The following is a 17,173-nucleotide window of genomic DNA, read 5'->3' as shown; positions in this document are numbered from 1 at the left end:
TACCTATTGCTATTTACGGCTAGAAGTCCAAATCTTTTTAGACATGCATGGACGGACTGCACCTGCCTTACGGGTGTATAATATTATAAATAAATAAACATATTTTTGCATTAGGAAAGATAAAGGTGTAATCAGCATTACCACCAACTGAGCGAAAAGTGAAAAAGCAGCGTTCAAAATTAAATGTGAATAACTAATAGTCAGGTTTCAAAACCTTCATCTTCTTTCAACAAACAATGCTTGAGTAGTTTTTAAAAGCTAGCTCACCTAAAATGGGTTTTTTGTGCTCCAGCAGTTCATAGTAGGACCTGGCCAGGAGACCAGCTGGTTCCGAGGGTTTGAAGTGCCCCATGTCCACGAGACGCTCGCAGGTGCGCATGAGGAAGGAGGAGAACTCCCCGGGATCGATGCCGTATGCTCTCCAGCCACCGACACCGTCAGCTACGCCTGAAATTCAACAAATTATTATTTATTTTAAAATGAAGGAAGTGCCCTGCCGGTTGGATTATTGTCAATCTCTTCTGCTGATTATGTCACAGTAAGAACAGACAGTGAAAACTTTTGTGTGGAAACAGTTGCTTGCCATAACTTTTATAGCCCGGGGTAAAGCGCCACGAACAAACCTAGAGCAACACAGTTAAGGAGCGGCACATGGAACATCACCAGTATAGCCGGCAATTCCAGAGGGAAAACGTTTGTTGGTTGCCCCAGAAAAAGCAGGGGAAAGCAAATCCAGAGGCTGTGCAAGATGGGTCTGCAATAGACGGAGGCCGCTGAAGTAGCATAGGATAGGGACACCTGGAGGATCCTTGTCAAAGCAATGAATCCCCAACCTGAATAGGACAGAAAATGATAATGGTAAAGAAACAGGGTTCAGGTAGGTAGGATGAGACCGGCATAAAATCTGACAAGAGGTTTCCTACTAAATTGATGCTCAAAATGTGACGGAGTTTAGGTTAAAGATAAGCCCCTATGACCATAATTTTTTTAATTTTAGATTATCTTTCTTCAAGAAGAGTTCTTAAATTCATTATTAAAAAAAATCTTTCAACATTGATGGCGTATGAACAGTATGTAAAAAGTAAACCATTGAGCCCTTATGCGGAAAAGCAGCGTTATCGAAATACACTGTTTTTGTGCAAATCCATTCAAATTACACAAAATATATCTATCCATGTTCAAAGCAAAAATCTTTTTAAAATCTCAACCACATATGGCAGTAAAAGGTCTCGAGTGACAGCTGGTATCACACGCGCTCCGCTTCAATACAGCGGTCAAGTCAAGTCAATTTGAACCTGACAGCTTGTGCAGAGAACTTCAAATATTCGTCATTATTTTTAAAAAATCTGTGTAGCCGAATAGTGCTGATTAGCTAAAAAATGTATTGCAGTTTTGTCCAATCACTAATTGTTAATGATCCTGATAAACTCAGCAGTGAAACTGACAAATAAACTGATTTTATAGAAACACAAAGTTAAGAAATCGCTAATTAATGATTTATGAAAAACACTTTTTTTTGCATTTATTGTACTCAAAACTTGGTTAATTGGTTAAAATACATAAAACGTGTTATCTATTAATTAAAATACCTTACAACATTTAAATTTATTTGACTTTAAATATGTACTTGTTCGCTACAGTCAAATGAATTGAATGTTTGACAGTTCATATCCCAGGACAATCGTTTCACATAACGGAGTACTTGAAGTATTTGCAAACTTTCTGGTTTCATACACCATCATTTTTAGAAATAATAATTATTCAATCTGCAGTAGTTCATATAAATATAAAAAAAACTACTTGGTTATCTAATCCCTACTTAATTATTTCAATGTGATGGATGAGGTTTTCACAAGGTTTCCAATTCTTGGCTTAACATTAGAAATCGCACAGCGTAAAACGCTAGCAATATTATTTCGGTACTTCGTTTTTATAGCGTACAAAGGTACAACAACAGCAGAAAATGCCCTTTCGCACAAATAAGTACTGAAAAAAGGTCAATAAAATTGGATTGCTTTCTCTGCTATTTTGGGATTAATTGTGAAATAATTGACCTAATATAATGTTTTATCCATTTTCGTATTTGGCAGCAAAACAATTTTTCTTTTCTAAGTCTTGCTCTTGTAGCACTTCTGTCAGGGCATATACGTTAACATGGAATGGATCCGTCGCCAATCAATAAACGTTATCATCACACGAGTTGGGGAAGTAGCGGTTGAACTCTTGTTAATAGGTAAATAAGGTCCTTAACTACAGAGGTGGCCGCACCCTCCTTTGCAGGTTCATATGCCCCCCTAAGGAAGGTGCGCCCCCCACTTTTAAAAATCCTAGAGTAAATCCTAAAAAATAGAGTGTACTATGTAAAAAGAGTAACAATTTAACCCTTCAGGTTTTAAAATATTTTTACCTACAAGTCCCAACGACAAGAGAAATTTCATGGAATTTCGGAATGCTCCCGAGGTATCTAAAATGTGCTACATATTTCTTAGTTGTGTAGTTGTTGTAGAAAGAAATACCATTTTAGAAACTAGATAAAATTATTTTTAAAATGTTCGTATTTGAAAAAAAAAATTGACATTTCTAAAAAAAAACATTAATATAAAACATGAAACAAAAAAACATACCAGGACATCTTGACTCGAAACGTTAATTATTTTGAAAGAATTCGATATTTAGAAAACGCATTCCTTTTGTGTAGGGAATTAGTAAGAAAACTGTTTTCACATTTTATGCCATTAATACAGTAAAAATATAAATAATTTTTTTAACTTTCAACTGTCAGTAAAAATATCCCCCCAATTTGTAATCATACATTTTTTTGGGATTTTATCCATGTAATTGTTTGTAAATATTTGACACAAACTGAGAAAAATAATTATTTATCTTTCCAATGACTAACAATCTATGCATTATAGAAAAAAGTTTAAAATACTTTTATAGTGTATGGACGCCCCAGTCAGATCTGTCCTTCAGAGCCTCAAATGCAGTGTTTCCCACCGGTGAGGCAGAACGCCTAAGAGGTGGGGCACCACGCTTCAGAGATGAGACACATAGGCATTCCACATATAAAGGGGAATACTCATCGGGTCATACAAAAAATTTTTAGCACCATAAGCGATATAACTTATAGAGGGGACCTAAGACTGAAAATAAATAAGTTAGATCTGGACATAAAATTTTTTGTAGCAAGCGTAACTGAATTTAATAATGAATTAGGCGTCAAGATATGTGTGTGTTTGTACTAAACTTCAATTGTAACTTGTGTTTTATTATTGTTTTAATTTTTATTTTATTCTACTTAATTACATTTTCAATTTGTGTTTTGTAATAATTTCAGTTATAATATATGTATTAGAATAGGTTTTATTTAATTTAATTAGGGGTTCATATGTTTACAGACATATTACAATATGATTTGAAAATTTACCTGCTGTTTAATTAAAAGGATGCCGGCGGGGCATCTGACTTTTGAAAAGACTTCGGTGGGGCATGGCATAAAGAAGGCTGAGAAACACTCGTCTAATGGAATAATGTTTGTGGCTAGTAAAGGGTTAAACAGTAAAAATAAATTAACCCTTCAGTACTTTCAGCACTTTTGTTCAGTTTGCAATGTTTTCTGTGTATTTCAAATGCGCTATGTACTGTTTTAGACACTAGATAAAATTATCTTTCCGTGTATGCATTCAAAATAAAAATTACTATTTCTAAATAATAAAATTTTAATATCAAATATGAAAAATGTTGTCAAAAACGTAACCACATTTTTACTTGATTTTTAACTCCAATCATAGAAATATTGAGAGAACTCAATATTTCGAAAACACAATTGCTTTGTTTGGGAATTTGGAAAAAAATGTACCTCCACTTTTATCTCGTTCATATAATAAAAAAATAATTTTTAAAGCTAAACTGATTGTGACGATGGTGGCGCCAAATAAGAATTATTTTTTAGGATTTTATTAATGTATTCCAGTATAAATATTTGAAGCAAACTGGAAATAATTGTAATGTCAAAAAAATTAAAAATACTTTTATAAAATATGGACGCCTGGTCTTATGACTCTAAAACGCTGGAGGGGTTGATCACACAAGTTGTGATTCAGCATTACAACTAATCACACGAGGATGTGGTAAGACCTTGTTAAAAAGGGGATCCAATGCCCTTGAGGTGATTTTGCACAAAAATGGCGCTATACAAATCACCCAAATTAAGATTAATTAATTCATAATCTTGATATGGAAAATACCTAAACCATATCAAGATTTCATGAATTTCACTTTAAAAACCATTTTATAAACAAAATAGAATGTTCATTTTACGCAATTAAAAATTAGAATGCTAAAATTAAAACTTTCCCAAATGCAGATAGTATCCTTTTCATAGTAATCACGGCGATTCAAAAGGTTTTCTTTAAAAAAATTAACCACGCTTATTAAATTGTAATAAGCGTGGCCAGTGATCCCGAATAATAAACAAATGTTCTTCCGCAGTATTGGACATGCACTGATGATATGAAAATATTATATAATACATATTTTTATATTTGGATATTCCCATACTTTCTTCATGTTTAACTTTATTTGAATTTCTCTGCACCGTCAAGTTATGTTGCGGTATGTTTGGTACTGTGGAAATCTCTCAGAAAACAAAAACTTAGTTTCACTCTGTGAGCAATTATTGACTTCTCATGCAGCAACAGAAGCTCTAGAGATACTGCTCATCTTTATTGAAACTGTATTTTTAATGTCTATATCCCCTTGATATTTATATTTATAAATATCGTGAAAAGAGTCAACTATTTAGGTTATTATTTTTTTTTACAAAATTTTGTTTTATATAAAATTGAATGATTGACAAGTGACAAAGGCTGAACAATTTTTTTATTACACCTTTTACCTTTTAAGTAAGGTTACACATTTATAAACAAGTAATAATATATTTCTTTATTACAATTCGAGCATTGTAAATATTGGTTCGGTAGTATAAATAGTGAAATACATGCGTATCAAATAAAGTGACAGGGACATTTTCTACGCATAGTGCTTAGATGGGGTTCAGAGGTTGCATAATTTCATAACAGTTTGATTGTTAGAGGTTTAACTGCTGGTAATGATAAGGACAGAAGGCGGTCTCATATAAGGATTTAATATCTCACCGATGACATCAGCACAGTTGAACTTCGTTGAAAACCAAGCGTCATCACCAAACTGTCCCTTCTGTTTCCTTCCATGAGCAAAGTCTTTAGGAAACCCGCACACTACAGACACAAGATGAGGTTCACGTTTGCTTCTAACACCAAGATCAATAACACTGGAGTAACTAATTATTCCATTTCGTAAAGCACGAGAGAGAATTCTCCCAGTCCAACAAATGGACTGCATCATTTGTTTTATTTAGCTTTAAAAATTCACTGAACCCATTTTGAGAAAATAGAAAATTTAAAACGGATTACAATTAATATTTTAACACACGAATTGAAGTTATGAGACGAATGCGAAAAAATCAAGCTTTATTGACCCCAACAAGAAACGTCCAACACCAAAAAAATACCCACGGATGCCCGATGCCCACGGAGTGCAAAACGCGAAACTGCGAAGGGCCATAGAACAATTCGCTAAAGTCTAGCCTCGTGATTCGTGTGTCAGCTGCGCGCTAGAGGTGAAACCATGGTGAAGCGTATTGGTATATACTAGAACAGATATGTCAAAGGTACTTTCGTACTTAGTATTTGTTCTTAAGTATTGTGCGTCTTGCGAGCCTTCTTCGAGCCTTGCGAGTACTTGCCAGCCATAAATATACCACTCTCTTGCGAGTCTTGCACGCACTTGCACGTCTTGTATGTGCCAGACGCGAAATACTTAAGAACAAATACTAAGTACGAAAGTATCTTTAATATATCTGTTCCATACATCTGTTCTAGTATATACTCGGTACACTTTTTCGCTTAATCGCCCACATGAGAAGATTGTTTCCGTAATCTCAATATTTTGAAGACCCGTAAAGTAAACGCATCAGAGAACACGAAAAAAATCTGTGGAATTATTTCTTTAAAAATGTTGGGCATACCACCACTGGTAAGTAGGTGGAAGTGAGAAATACTAGGGAACAGGTATTTGGAATAAGTATTTATTCTAACTTGTACTAGTTCGTACTAGTTGTTCTGAGTATCAAGACGAGCTAGTACGAAGAGAGTGGTTTATTTATGTTTATGACTCAGACCACAGACAAAAATTGAACAAGATTTCGTTCAGACGTTTCAATTTTACTCGAACAGATATTAGATATATATTAGATATACAGATATTTAGATATATTGAGATTGGTTTATTTATGGATATTGTTAATCAATATCATCAAGGGAAGTTATCGCTTCGTGCGTCCCTGCGATTTTACAGAACGAACTTTAGAAAATGAAAAAGAGTTTATGTCAAACCAGTATTTAAAAGTATTTATGTCTTCTGTTGCTTTTAGTTTTACTAATTCCCATGTATTGTCACTTTCAATAATTACTGTATCGTCAGCATAAGAGGTTAAACTACCATGAAGTGATAGAGAAAATATCTCGTTTACATATAAGATGAATAATATTGGTTCCACTACCGTACCTTGTGGGATTCCATAATCAGATGTACCTCCATTATTTTAACATATTGAGGGCGAATTTTTAGGTAGCTTTTTATCCAATTTACTACATTCTCTTGTTCAGATCATCTAATTTTTAAATAATTTTTGTGTAGGATATACTGTCGAATGTTTGTCTCAGATCTATGAAAATACCAACACATGTTTTGCTGATGTCTAGGCTTTCGTATATGTGTGATGTGAGATTTGTAATTGAATCTTGTGTGCTGCGCGCTTTTCAGAATCCGTATTGGTTTAAATTATTGAATCCGTATTGGTTCATTGGTTGTGAAGTATTTTCTTGTTTTCAACAAATTCAATTAGTTGAGATTTTACAATTTTTTCAAATATTTTGCTTAAATGATGAACAAGGTAAATTGCTTGATAATTTGTAACATTTTGGGTATTTCCACTTTTAATTATAGGTGAAATAATTGTTTTCTTATAATTACAAAGAAATATTCCATTTTTGAGACTTTGATTAATTAGGCGAGTTAGAGGTTTTATCACATGGCTTTTAATAGATTTTAAAATTTGTTCTGTTATATTGTCATATCCTGGAAACGACCCTCTTATCATATTTTCAATTATGTTTAAAATATTTACTTCGCTGGTCATTTTAAATTTGAATATTGAGTTTAGATTTTGTATATTTTCAATAATTGGTTGTGTAGGTATTCAAATCTTTTTTAACATTTATTTTTTTGGTAAGTTTTTAGATTTTCACGGCCAAAAGCATTTTTTGTTTGTTTTTGGGGTGTTATGCCGTGTTGCGCTAACTCCTTCTTTAGCCGACGTTTCGGACAGCGTTGCAGTGTCCATCATCAGGGCAGATCCGGTAGATCCGAAGATGTGTACCGGATTTGCCCTGATGATGGACACTGCAATGCTGTCCGAAACGTCGGCTAAAGAAGGAGTTAGCGCAACACGGCATAACCCCCCAAAAACAAACAACAAAAATTTATTTTTTTCGCTAGGTTTTGTCCCACTTTTGCGAAAAAGGAGTTGAGCACATTTTTTGGGTATTCTTTGGCCTTTATTTTTACGTTATTTTCATATTTAATTTCATTGATTGAATGTTTTTGATTATTGATTTATTATTGCTCAGTCGATTGTTTGCCAGATTATTTTAGGGTTGTTTCAAGAGCTTATTATTTTATCTCTATTTAATATTTAATTTAGTATTTAAGTCATCTTGTTTTTGTTTATTTTTTTATTATTACACAGTTGATTGTTTGCCAGATTATTTTAGGTTTGTTTAAAGAGCTTATTATTTTATCTCTGTGGTAGTCATCCTTACTGATTTTGATTAGTTGTGTCAATTTTTTAAATATTTTTTAAAATTACAAACTAATTCTGTCATTTGGGAAATTAATTGTGTTTTTGTAAAGCTAATTTTTTCTCTTATTGAATTTAATAGACCCTGAGTGATCCATGGTTTCAAGAATGTATTTTTTGCCAGATTACGATTTGGAATTTCAGTTTTAGATTTTTCTATATGCGTTATTTTTGTACGTTTCTTGGACAAAACGAGAGAAACTTTTGTTGAGGCGCTATTGGTTATTTTGCCGTTAATAGGAAGAACCCGAGGAGAAGACATGATCGATGCGGTGATGGAATATTTAGTTAGAAATGAGTTAGACTTAAAAAAGCTTTTATTAGCAACTACCGACGGTGCACCAGCAATGGTTGGGGCCAAAAAAGGACTAGTTCACCTATTGAGGACCAATTCAGAATGTAATGAAAAGTTGATTTCCTACCACTGTATCATTCATCAAACTGTGCTTTGATGCAAACTCAATCCCAATCTCGAGAGAATAATTCAAGAAGTGATGAAAATATGATGGGGAGGGGGGGGTTGTTAGGCACTTTTCCCTTCCGGACCGCGACGGTCATGTATTTAAAAAAAACGGACCCCTAATGAAAGTAATTGGTGACCCCTGTCGTTGACCCCCTGTCTGGTGACCCTAGTCTATTCTAAAGCATTCTCGAAACCTCCTGGTGCCAACAATACGGTCATGTGGTTTGCCTCCAGCTCGTTGAAATGGTACCCTAGATTTCATGTTAGGACAAGTCTATCAATTTGGATATCTATGTGAAAGCTGCATTTATGTTACTTAGTTTTAACGAAACTCACTTTTCATCCTAAACAGTATCCAAAGAAAGAATTTTTATTTGCCAAATATTTTCCACTATTATTATAATTATATTATTATTACTAGCTGACGTTTTCACGGCGTTGCTCGACTTTTCTATACTTTCTATGAATTTAATATGCATGTCTGACACATAAACCTTCTGGAAGAAAATCTATGATAGATTTTTTTACGACTTTTTGTCCGGGTTAAATCTTCCCCACAGGAAAAACTAAACCCTTCCACACACTTTTCTACAAATGATCATCTAGTCAATCCACATTATGCAAGTGCATTATATAAGCATAATAAATACAAAACAATACAAGAACAACACGTCAACTCACCAGATATCAAATGGGAAAATAATTCACCGACTACAGATATTTTCATATCAGAGGGTTCGGCTCGGTAGAACATAATAATAATATTTTTGTATTATATCAATCAGTTTTTGTCATATAAATACAATTTGGTAATAAATTACATTTGAAATAACATGAGCATTTTGCTCGCGCACGCCTTTCCATGTAATTTTTTAAGGCGCTTTTCCTCATGGGATAAAACATTAAAAAAAAAAACAATTGTTTAAAACGAACTGCCAAGCTCGAATGTGTAGAAATTTGAAAGAGAAAAACAAATTTTAATAAGTTTTGCGCCTGGAACACGAAAAACTTTAGTTGTGGGCAACGGGCGGCAACAGTCCGTTGCATTAGGGAGACCGCCGCAACCAAAGTCACTTATGTGCGTCTGGACTTAATGCGTGATTGAAGAACGAAAGTTGAAGTCAATTAAACTATGGGTCTACCGCATAGAAATCTGTTCTCACTAGATTCTATGAAATAGATCATAGAATAGATGAGGTGGTCCCAGCTAAAGTGAGGAGCTTGGTGTTGCTATATAAATAAAGAAAAAATTGTCAAGCTGTACCTATTCCATCACATTAAATAAAAATAAAATATGGTCCAAAGCAAGAGAAAAGCTAATGCAAACCAATTAATAACATGGTCGGCTCCAAATCTTTGGTTAAAGCGTAATCAATAAATAAAAAAAAAGACAATTGTGAGTCCACATAACTTATTTATTTAAATAAAATTACCATACATAATATTATTGCAACACTTAACATTATTTTCACATCCACATTTTTTTACTTTCGTGTTTAGTACATGGCTTTTACAAAAACACTTATTTGTGGTCCAGAAAATAAAAAAAAATTAAAAATTACCGACACTTGCAATGCGATTTAATTGAAATATATATTTTAATTAATCCAACAGTGTTCATGATTAGAATTTATTTAATTTAAGCCCAGCCTTGTAAGAATAGTCCTGTGTGAATCGCAATTGATTCGCCCTTGAGCTGATTTTCTCAAGAAAACGGCTCTATACAAATAATCCAATCATTATTATGCATCACAGACATATGAATATATAGACTAGAAATTAAAGGTGAGGGGTAAAATCAACTGTTGAAGAACGAAGGGGGTAAAGCTGACTGTGATTCGTCAATAAATCAATCTGACAGTATATAGGCATCTCGCATTATAATATCACCATTTAGTTCTTAAAAGTAAAATCTGCTTTTGAATGAATAGACATTTTTACATGGGAGCGCAAATTACTCGCCACGTTATGAACAAATTTGCGAAGTCCAAATTCGGTAAAAAAAAAATTCTTCTATTTTCAGAGTCGAATATTTTGTTTACGTATTTAGTTAAGACACTTTTATAAGTGTTCATAATTTACTTCCCAGTAACAACGATGCGCACACTTGAGAATCGCTACATTCGACCAATGTTGGCTCGATGTGATAGTATATGTTTCTACAGCTGATTCATATATTATACGACGTGAATAAGCTTAAAATGATGCTTACATATGGAATGTAATACGACAATTGGGTTTATTCTCTTTTTCACATCTATTTTTACAAGTTTTCATATCACAAGCCACTATTTTGCCGTGTTATTTCATAAAATGCCTCGACCATAGCTCGATGCTAGTTCGAACAAGAATGATGACGTCACATTCTCAAGATTCACGGGAAGCCATACGCGAGCCCAGCCGGCTCCAATGGAACCGGTATGGGGAGTGGGGAATAATACGCTTTTAATCACTTAGGGCAGGTCTACTAATATTCATATGTCTATGTTATGCATCCTTAGGGGGTATTTCACTATCTCTGATTATGTTCTGACTAAGCACTAATCCGCGGATTAGTCATTTTTTCGTTTTCACTATATCTGAATAACGCTAATGCTCGGGTTAAATTCGATTTGACTAATCAGTGCTCGAACTTCACGTTAGGCGCTATTCCTCGAATCAAAGATGACGTCAAAACATTCCGAGTTTGACAGCTGAGAAGTGAGTCGAATTTTGTTGAATGAATTTGAATGCTTGTATGATCCATCCTGAATTATTTGATTGTGTTCAAAATAAGAAACAATGTATTAATTCGACACGAATCTATTTAAAATGACCTGATAATCAACATAACATAACCAAAAAAATGCACACTTTGCGGTGTGCGGACTGTGACGCATGACAGCCATGGCAGTAGATGGAGTAACTGCAAACATTTTGCGATGTTGCCAGACTATTTCGAGTGTTATCTATCCGGAAGCTCGAAACAATGGTGAAACGTTCGCCGTTGAATAACGAAGTTATTCTGATCTTTAAAGCCAGCCAACGGATAGCTAGTCAGATATTTAGCCCGACATAGTGAAATACCCCCTTAATGGTCCTGTGTCGATCAATCAATTTATATGACCCGGGTCGAATGCGACCCACCAGCGATCAATCAACTGCGAGCGACGCACGAAAAATCCTTACTAAGAACTGGATCAAAAAATGTGTGAAGAATTCTATTCCACCCAATCGTCTCCGAGGTTGCAGGGGGATGTTTCTAGAAGGTCATTTGACTCACTGAAAAAAAAAAAAAATTATTATTGTGTGTCTTGGTCTTCAGATCATACAGATATATGCGCATACGAGGATCAGAGTGTCTGAAGCAATTAAATAAGATCTGCCTGATCGGATGGTCTGATAGAATCGTGTGTGGTCAATTCGGCCAAGTCTTGTGAAATTATATATTTTATTCATGTGTGTGGGTGCCTTGGTCTTCAGATTATACAGATATATGAGCATACGAGGGTCGGAGTGTCTGAAGCGATTAAATAATATCCGCCTGATCGGATTGTGTTTGGCCAATTCGTTCAGTCGATGTTTGAGCAGCACCTCCTGTGGTCTTGTGAAATTATATATTTTTTTTTAAAAAAAGAAATACAAACATTCCCGGGTTACGAGTAACCTGACAATATTTGAAAATCTCCTACTACCACCACAGTAAGCTGAAAATGTTGCTTGTGTTGTGATGGAGGACTTAGCCAGCCGAGGAATTGAACACACTACGCCAGGGTGGAACCCAAACGCGATGTCAACTCGGCCACCGACCAGTCTAACATAATTATTTTATGAAATTTTAAAATTCATTTAATAAATTTAATATAAATTAAATTTAACCCCTCCGACTTTTCGCGAACTTGAAGCTAAAATGTCTTTACCGAAATGTCAATTTCACGAAAACGTTGTGTTATTACCGCCTCACAATCAAAGCTCTATAAATGAAACATTACTGAACGGAGCCGAATAGTAAAAACTGTTTTAGAAAGGTTACAAAATAGGCTTTCAAATTGTTGTATCATAAATAAATATTAACATTTGTAAATATTTAAATTTAGAATGGAAACATGAAAAAATTGTAAAAATGACTCACCTGTAATGTTTTATGTAAAAACGATACTAAAATCACGGATAATGTAAAAAAAAAACACTTATTTCATCGTACAAATGTACAATAAACAATTCTGTCACTTCACTTTTTGACCATTTCATACAAAATATATTTTTTTTAAAATAATTAAACTTGCTGGGCGGGTCGGCACGTCAAACGGCTTTCTTGGCGTCGTTTTACGATTTGGCGGGTAAAATTTGCTTCCACTGAGTAGGTCTTTTTACGGGTTTCTATGGATAACTTTGAATAGAGATGTGAAGCTTCATTCAATACGAATATTCTACTTTTTGTTTTAGGGATGTCACTAGAAGAATAACGGAGTTATGACGATTTTTGTGGAAACACACGCGTTGACGTGTAAACACGCTTATTGTACTTGACTGCTATCGTTATTTTATCGTGTATATCTGCTTACGTTGCTGACCGGTTAACAGTAAATAATGGATAATAATATATTTATCAAATATAAAATATTTTGAAAATTTACAAAACAACACAAATTTCTATAAAATATGCGTATTCGTTCCATCACACTTTCATCCCTATTGTCCTCTTTTTGTTATTTTTCCTTAGCGTGTCAGTGCTAAAGCGGAATAACAGCTCATCCGCACGTTCACTCCTCAAAGTCAGTCAAAGAAGATCAGTCAGATCAGAGAAGATCCGGGCACGGCCTGGAAAGTGTTAAGAGAGACAGAGCGCGAGCTATATGGGTTAGAACCAAAAGATATTAAGTTAGTGGCGACATTGGTTTCCATTCAAACAATCTACATGGAAGTCATTTCTAGTGTTTATTATCTGCTCAGCGGTGCTTGGTAATATGCTTATGTTGGCAGCCACTGTGACCATGGTGTTGCCAGAATTCGTAAGAAACATTTACTTACCATTGATTGAAAGATTAAATTTTGTGAAAAAAAAAATTACCTGTCGAGGGAGGGGTCATTGCTAAACATCTCTGTAGGCACAGTGGGGGGTGCCTTCTCCGGAACCAGCTCCAAGAAGCTCTGCCTGGACTGCAGGTGGCGCTCCACCTCCTCAGGGGTCATGTGTCCATCGGATGTGAGACTCAATGCTTTTGCGCTTGTAACTTGGTGCTGGAAAATCACATTACTTAATAAGTGGTAAACTAAATACTAAAATAATATATATGTTTACGAGTAGGAATATAATATTTACCATTGGTGCACTATTCTGTATGACTTTTTTTGGAGGGGGCGGCCGTTTTCTTTTTATGACGTTTTGACTCTTGACGTTTGCAGATGAGTTTGTTGTCCCTCCGTGACCTGGAATGGCTGCCGGCTCCACGCGTCTTCTATTGATAAAATAATAAGTAAGTTAGCAAATTGCTTAAAATACCTTTAACTTAATTTTAATATGGTATATATGTACAGTCAAACTTGGTTATAACAATCACGGCTATAATGAGCAGTTACAATATGATACTTCAGTTCAGGCTTATATTCAAAAAATTGTCAACTGTTATAATGAGGTCGATTCACTGATATACCATGCATATAATTTTGTCAACAAAATATTTGAATACATGAATTGGGTTTGGAAATAATTCAAGAATTATTCTCGAAGTGAGTAGTAAGAAACAAAGGGGCGGCATAGCGTGGCGGTTAGCTGCCCGGTGAACAACGGCGGCCGGCGGAAATTTCCTATCTTGTTAGGGACAAATTCATATTTTTATGGCCCTACCTGTGTAAGATTGTCGGCTAAGTGAACCATTGCTATCCATCGGGCACAATGTAAAATTGTCATAAAATATGCGAAATTTGAGCTTCGCAAATTTGTTTCCTTTTTACGTCTTCTTTTGTATTATAACTCATCAATTTTGTTTTAAAAACCAATAAATATGTTTATGAAGGTAGGTCCCTGCCACAAGGTAAATTTATGATTTTGATTTATAACTTTTCAGCTTTGAAAAATGTCCTCACCCAGGGTTTTCAAGAATTACCCCCAAGCATTTAGATTTTTCTCTATAGCCAAGTGGGCCGTATGAAATTGACATGCGCAAGTATGGGGCCGCAGGTTGTGCATCACCGGTTTGTGACAAGTAAAATTTTACAGCTGTAAACCAAAACAATCCCGTCAGCTAGTTATTTATGATAAGCGTGATTTTACATGCGGTAGATACAGTACGCACAACGTAGTGATAATGAGATAGACAATTTAGTGGTATTTTTCATGGAAGCCTTGAACCAGGTGATGATAGTTATAAGGCGCTGATTGTTTTGAAGAGGAAATTGAGAAACATGAAAGGGAAATCTTTAAAACGATCATTGATAATAAATTTGAGTAGTAAAAGTGTATATTCTAATTTATACCTACTTTTATTTTGAAAATATACTGTACTTTTGCGAATATGTATACTGATATTAGAGCCAGGTAGGTAGGTACATACGACTTTTAAAAAACCTATTTTGGATATAACGATTAATGTCAGTCCCCTCGTGCTCCTTATAACAAAGTTTGACTATATGAAAATAATAGTCTTTTAATACTTTTTAGTTTGATCCATTCGGCTCGATTCGGCATCATCTGAAGAATCCGTTTCATCACTCTCTGAAGAACTGTTCTCTGGCTTTTCATACTGCAATAGTCTGTCCAGTAGAAACGTTCTGTCCCGGCATGATTTCAGCAAACGCTTTTGTGAAGAGCGGAGGGATTCTTGAAAGCATTCGTTTTCCTGCAAACGAAACAAATGGCAAAAAAATGTGTAAGATATTTCCCAGAAGAGAAAGAGACAATGTGAAAAAAGAACCGCAATAACTGAAAAAATGATAATTATTTTATTGCAAGGTTAATATTTACACTTAGATGGGTAGGTACTTACATAAATCAGATATTTGAGTTTCTTCTTCAGCGTATTATATTGTGCCCTGTAGTTGATTGGTTCTGGTTCACTCTGACTGCTGTCACTGGAATAGTCCTCATCCACGTGCGCTCCTCCCCTTGGGCCTCCTCCTCCGCGGGTAGCTGCCTCACCCTCCGCCTGCATGTTGGCCATACTGCGGCAATACCAACCGTCTAACATTTTGCCGCTGAAAAGGATAAGTCACATTTAAATTGTTAGTTTGAAAGATCTTTAAATTACTATTTTCTTCAACTGTTTGTTTTTTTGTAAGTTTGTTCCTAGTTTGGCTTAGTTCTGCCAAATCGAATTATTATGGGTTCTTACTAGACTACCTACTACATCTGGTGATTTTCAAAATACAGAGCATGACAATTGGGCAATTGTTCTTACGGGATAGTGGAGTTTTAGTAGCTTTAGTTGTCTGCCGTCTTAGGTAAATTGAAACTCCAGTTAACAATTGGCTTGTGTACCTACATTTAATGAATTTCAATACCAACAATAAAAACTTACAGCAGCAGAGTATCGTCCTTTGAGCATAAGACACACTACGTTACACGCATCAATGTTTATTTGGGAGTGGCCTATACAAATTAAATATTGAGGTTATGTTATTATCTTCCTCAGGAGAGGGGGTCAGATCGATTGGGGAACTGCGGCGGAATATCATTTCTTTGTACGGGATCTGTCACCTTGACAGATGACAATTGCGTAATCACGCCACCCCGTAAATTGATCTGACCTACGGGATTGTATGGCGAGAGAAATGGCATTATAAAAAACGCTGGTGCTTATAGCATAATGTGTCGCCACCACAAGCTACGTGCCAAAATAGTTGAGTGATGGAATTTGTGAAAATTAGTTGGTAAACTCGTCGAATTCCGCTGGCAAAGGCTCTTTACAAAATAACACTAGATAATATTATTATTTTAACTATTTAAATCGGGGTTTAAGTAAATATGCACAAAATAGGTTTTTAGGGTTTAGTTTGGGTTATTTTAATAATTTGTGCGTATTTCCTAACTTAAGATTTAGAAAAAAATTAATTTTAATGCATATTTTACCATTTCCCACAATATAATAGTTATTTCTTGTAGTAATTAAGTTGAAACCAAGTGTTACTTATATGAATTTTTGCGTATTAAGCGTGCAGCGGAATTCGACAAGATTATCAGTTAGTATATTGCCCACTCCTTTGCAATTTTAAATGTCACCATCATAGATTGGTACAAGAACAAACATTGTTTGTGTTCGTAGATTTTGAGTAAGTCGTGTAAATCCCGTTAGTTGGCATTAACGTGACAAATAATGTAATTATTGGCTTTCAATATGATACTCTGATAATACCGCAGTGCTATGAATATTATTGTCTCAGTTAACCAAAAAATGAGGTATTGTTTATAAGATTTGATAATGAACCGGGTCACTCTATAATGAGTAAAAATATAGCTCTGATTTATTTAAATACGTGCAGTATTATAAAAAAAGAATCAGACAAATGTTTTAAATTGGAAATACATACGAATTTTCAATAATAATGCCTTGAATCACAACACATGAAAATTTTTATGTTGCTGTCAAACTCTTGTTTTGAATAGTTTGGTTGGTAAAACTGATTGTGGAAACAGTTTCCGATTATATCGATACCAAGACCTCTTTCAAAGAATATACTATGGACAACAATACTTAGAACTTCAGCAAAATTAGGTAATCGAAGGTCACACCTAGCGGCAGTAATGAGAACTCTATAGATAACTCTAACGAACA

The 17,173-nt window shown here is 34.8% G+C and overlaps 2 protein-coding genes across 2 annotated transcripts in view; both read right to left on the bottom strand.

The window, feature by feature from the left end:
• The window catches only part of LOC149420463 (protein phosphatase PTC7 homolog), a 39,792-nt gene extending 34,002 nt beyond the window's left edge, over positions 1-5,790 (bottom strand). Inside the window, exons 1-2 of the mRNA XM_089636725.1 lie at positions 5,157-5,790; positions 268-447 (exon numbers count right to left, since the gene is read on the bottom strand). Of these exons, the coding sequence (XP_089492851.1) occupies positions 268-447; positions 5,157-5,385 (409 nt within the window). The 5' untranslated portion in view covers positions 5,386-5,790. The remainder of the gene's footprint in view (positions 1-267; positions 448-5,156) is intronic.
• Positions 5,791-9,828: 4,038 nt separating this feature from the next.
• LOC149420462 (uncharacterized) lies at positions 9,829-17,012 on the bottom strand. The gene is made up of 6 exons (XM_089636160.1): positions 16,929-17,012; positions 15,389-15,596; positions 15,057-15,241; positions 13,726-13,861; positions 13,474-13,643; positions 9,829-11,684 (listed from the first exon to the last, which is right to left on the bottom strand). Exons 2-6 carry the CDS (start codon positions 15,587-15,589, stop codon positions 11,624-11,626), a joined length of 753 nt encoding a protein of 250 aa, XP_089492286.1. The 5' UTR covers positions 15,590-15,596; positions 16,929-17,012; the 3' UTR covers positions 9,829-11,623.
• Between the last annotated feature and the right edge of the window lie 161 nt (positions 17,013-17,173).

Source organism: Hesperophylax consimilis, chromosome 10 (assembly GCF_061612785.1).
Source record: "Hesperophylax consimilis isolate HC1 chromosome 10, BYU_Hcon_1.0, whole genome shotgun sequence".
In the NCBI taxonomy this organism is placed as follows: Eukaryota; Metazoa; Arthropoda; class Insecta; order Trichoptera; family Limnephilidae; genus Hesperophylax; species Hesperophylax consimilis.
This window is presented reverse-complemented; position numbering and strand designations above follow the sequence as displayed.

Bases quoted from the DNA above. Each gene is read 5' to 3' on its own strand.
- LOC149420462 (XM_089636160.1), bottom strand. From the start codon at position 15,589: ATGTTAGACGGTTGGTATTGCCGCAGTATGGCCAACATGCAGGCGGAG. The intron at 15,242-15,388 runs GTAAGTACCTAC...TTTCGTTTGCAG, and splicing joins AACTCAAATATCTGATTTAT to GAAAACGAATGCTTTCAAGA. The intron at 11,685-13,473 runs GTAATTTTTTTT...TTTTTTTTTCAG, and splicing joins AATGACCCCTCCCTCGACAG to TGAGTCAAATGACCTTCTAG.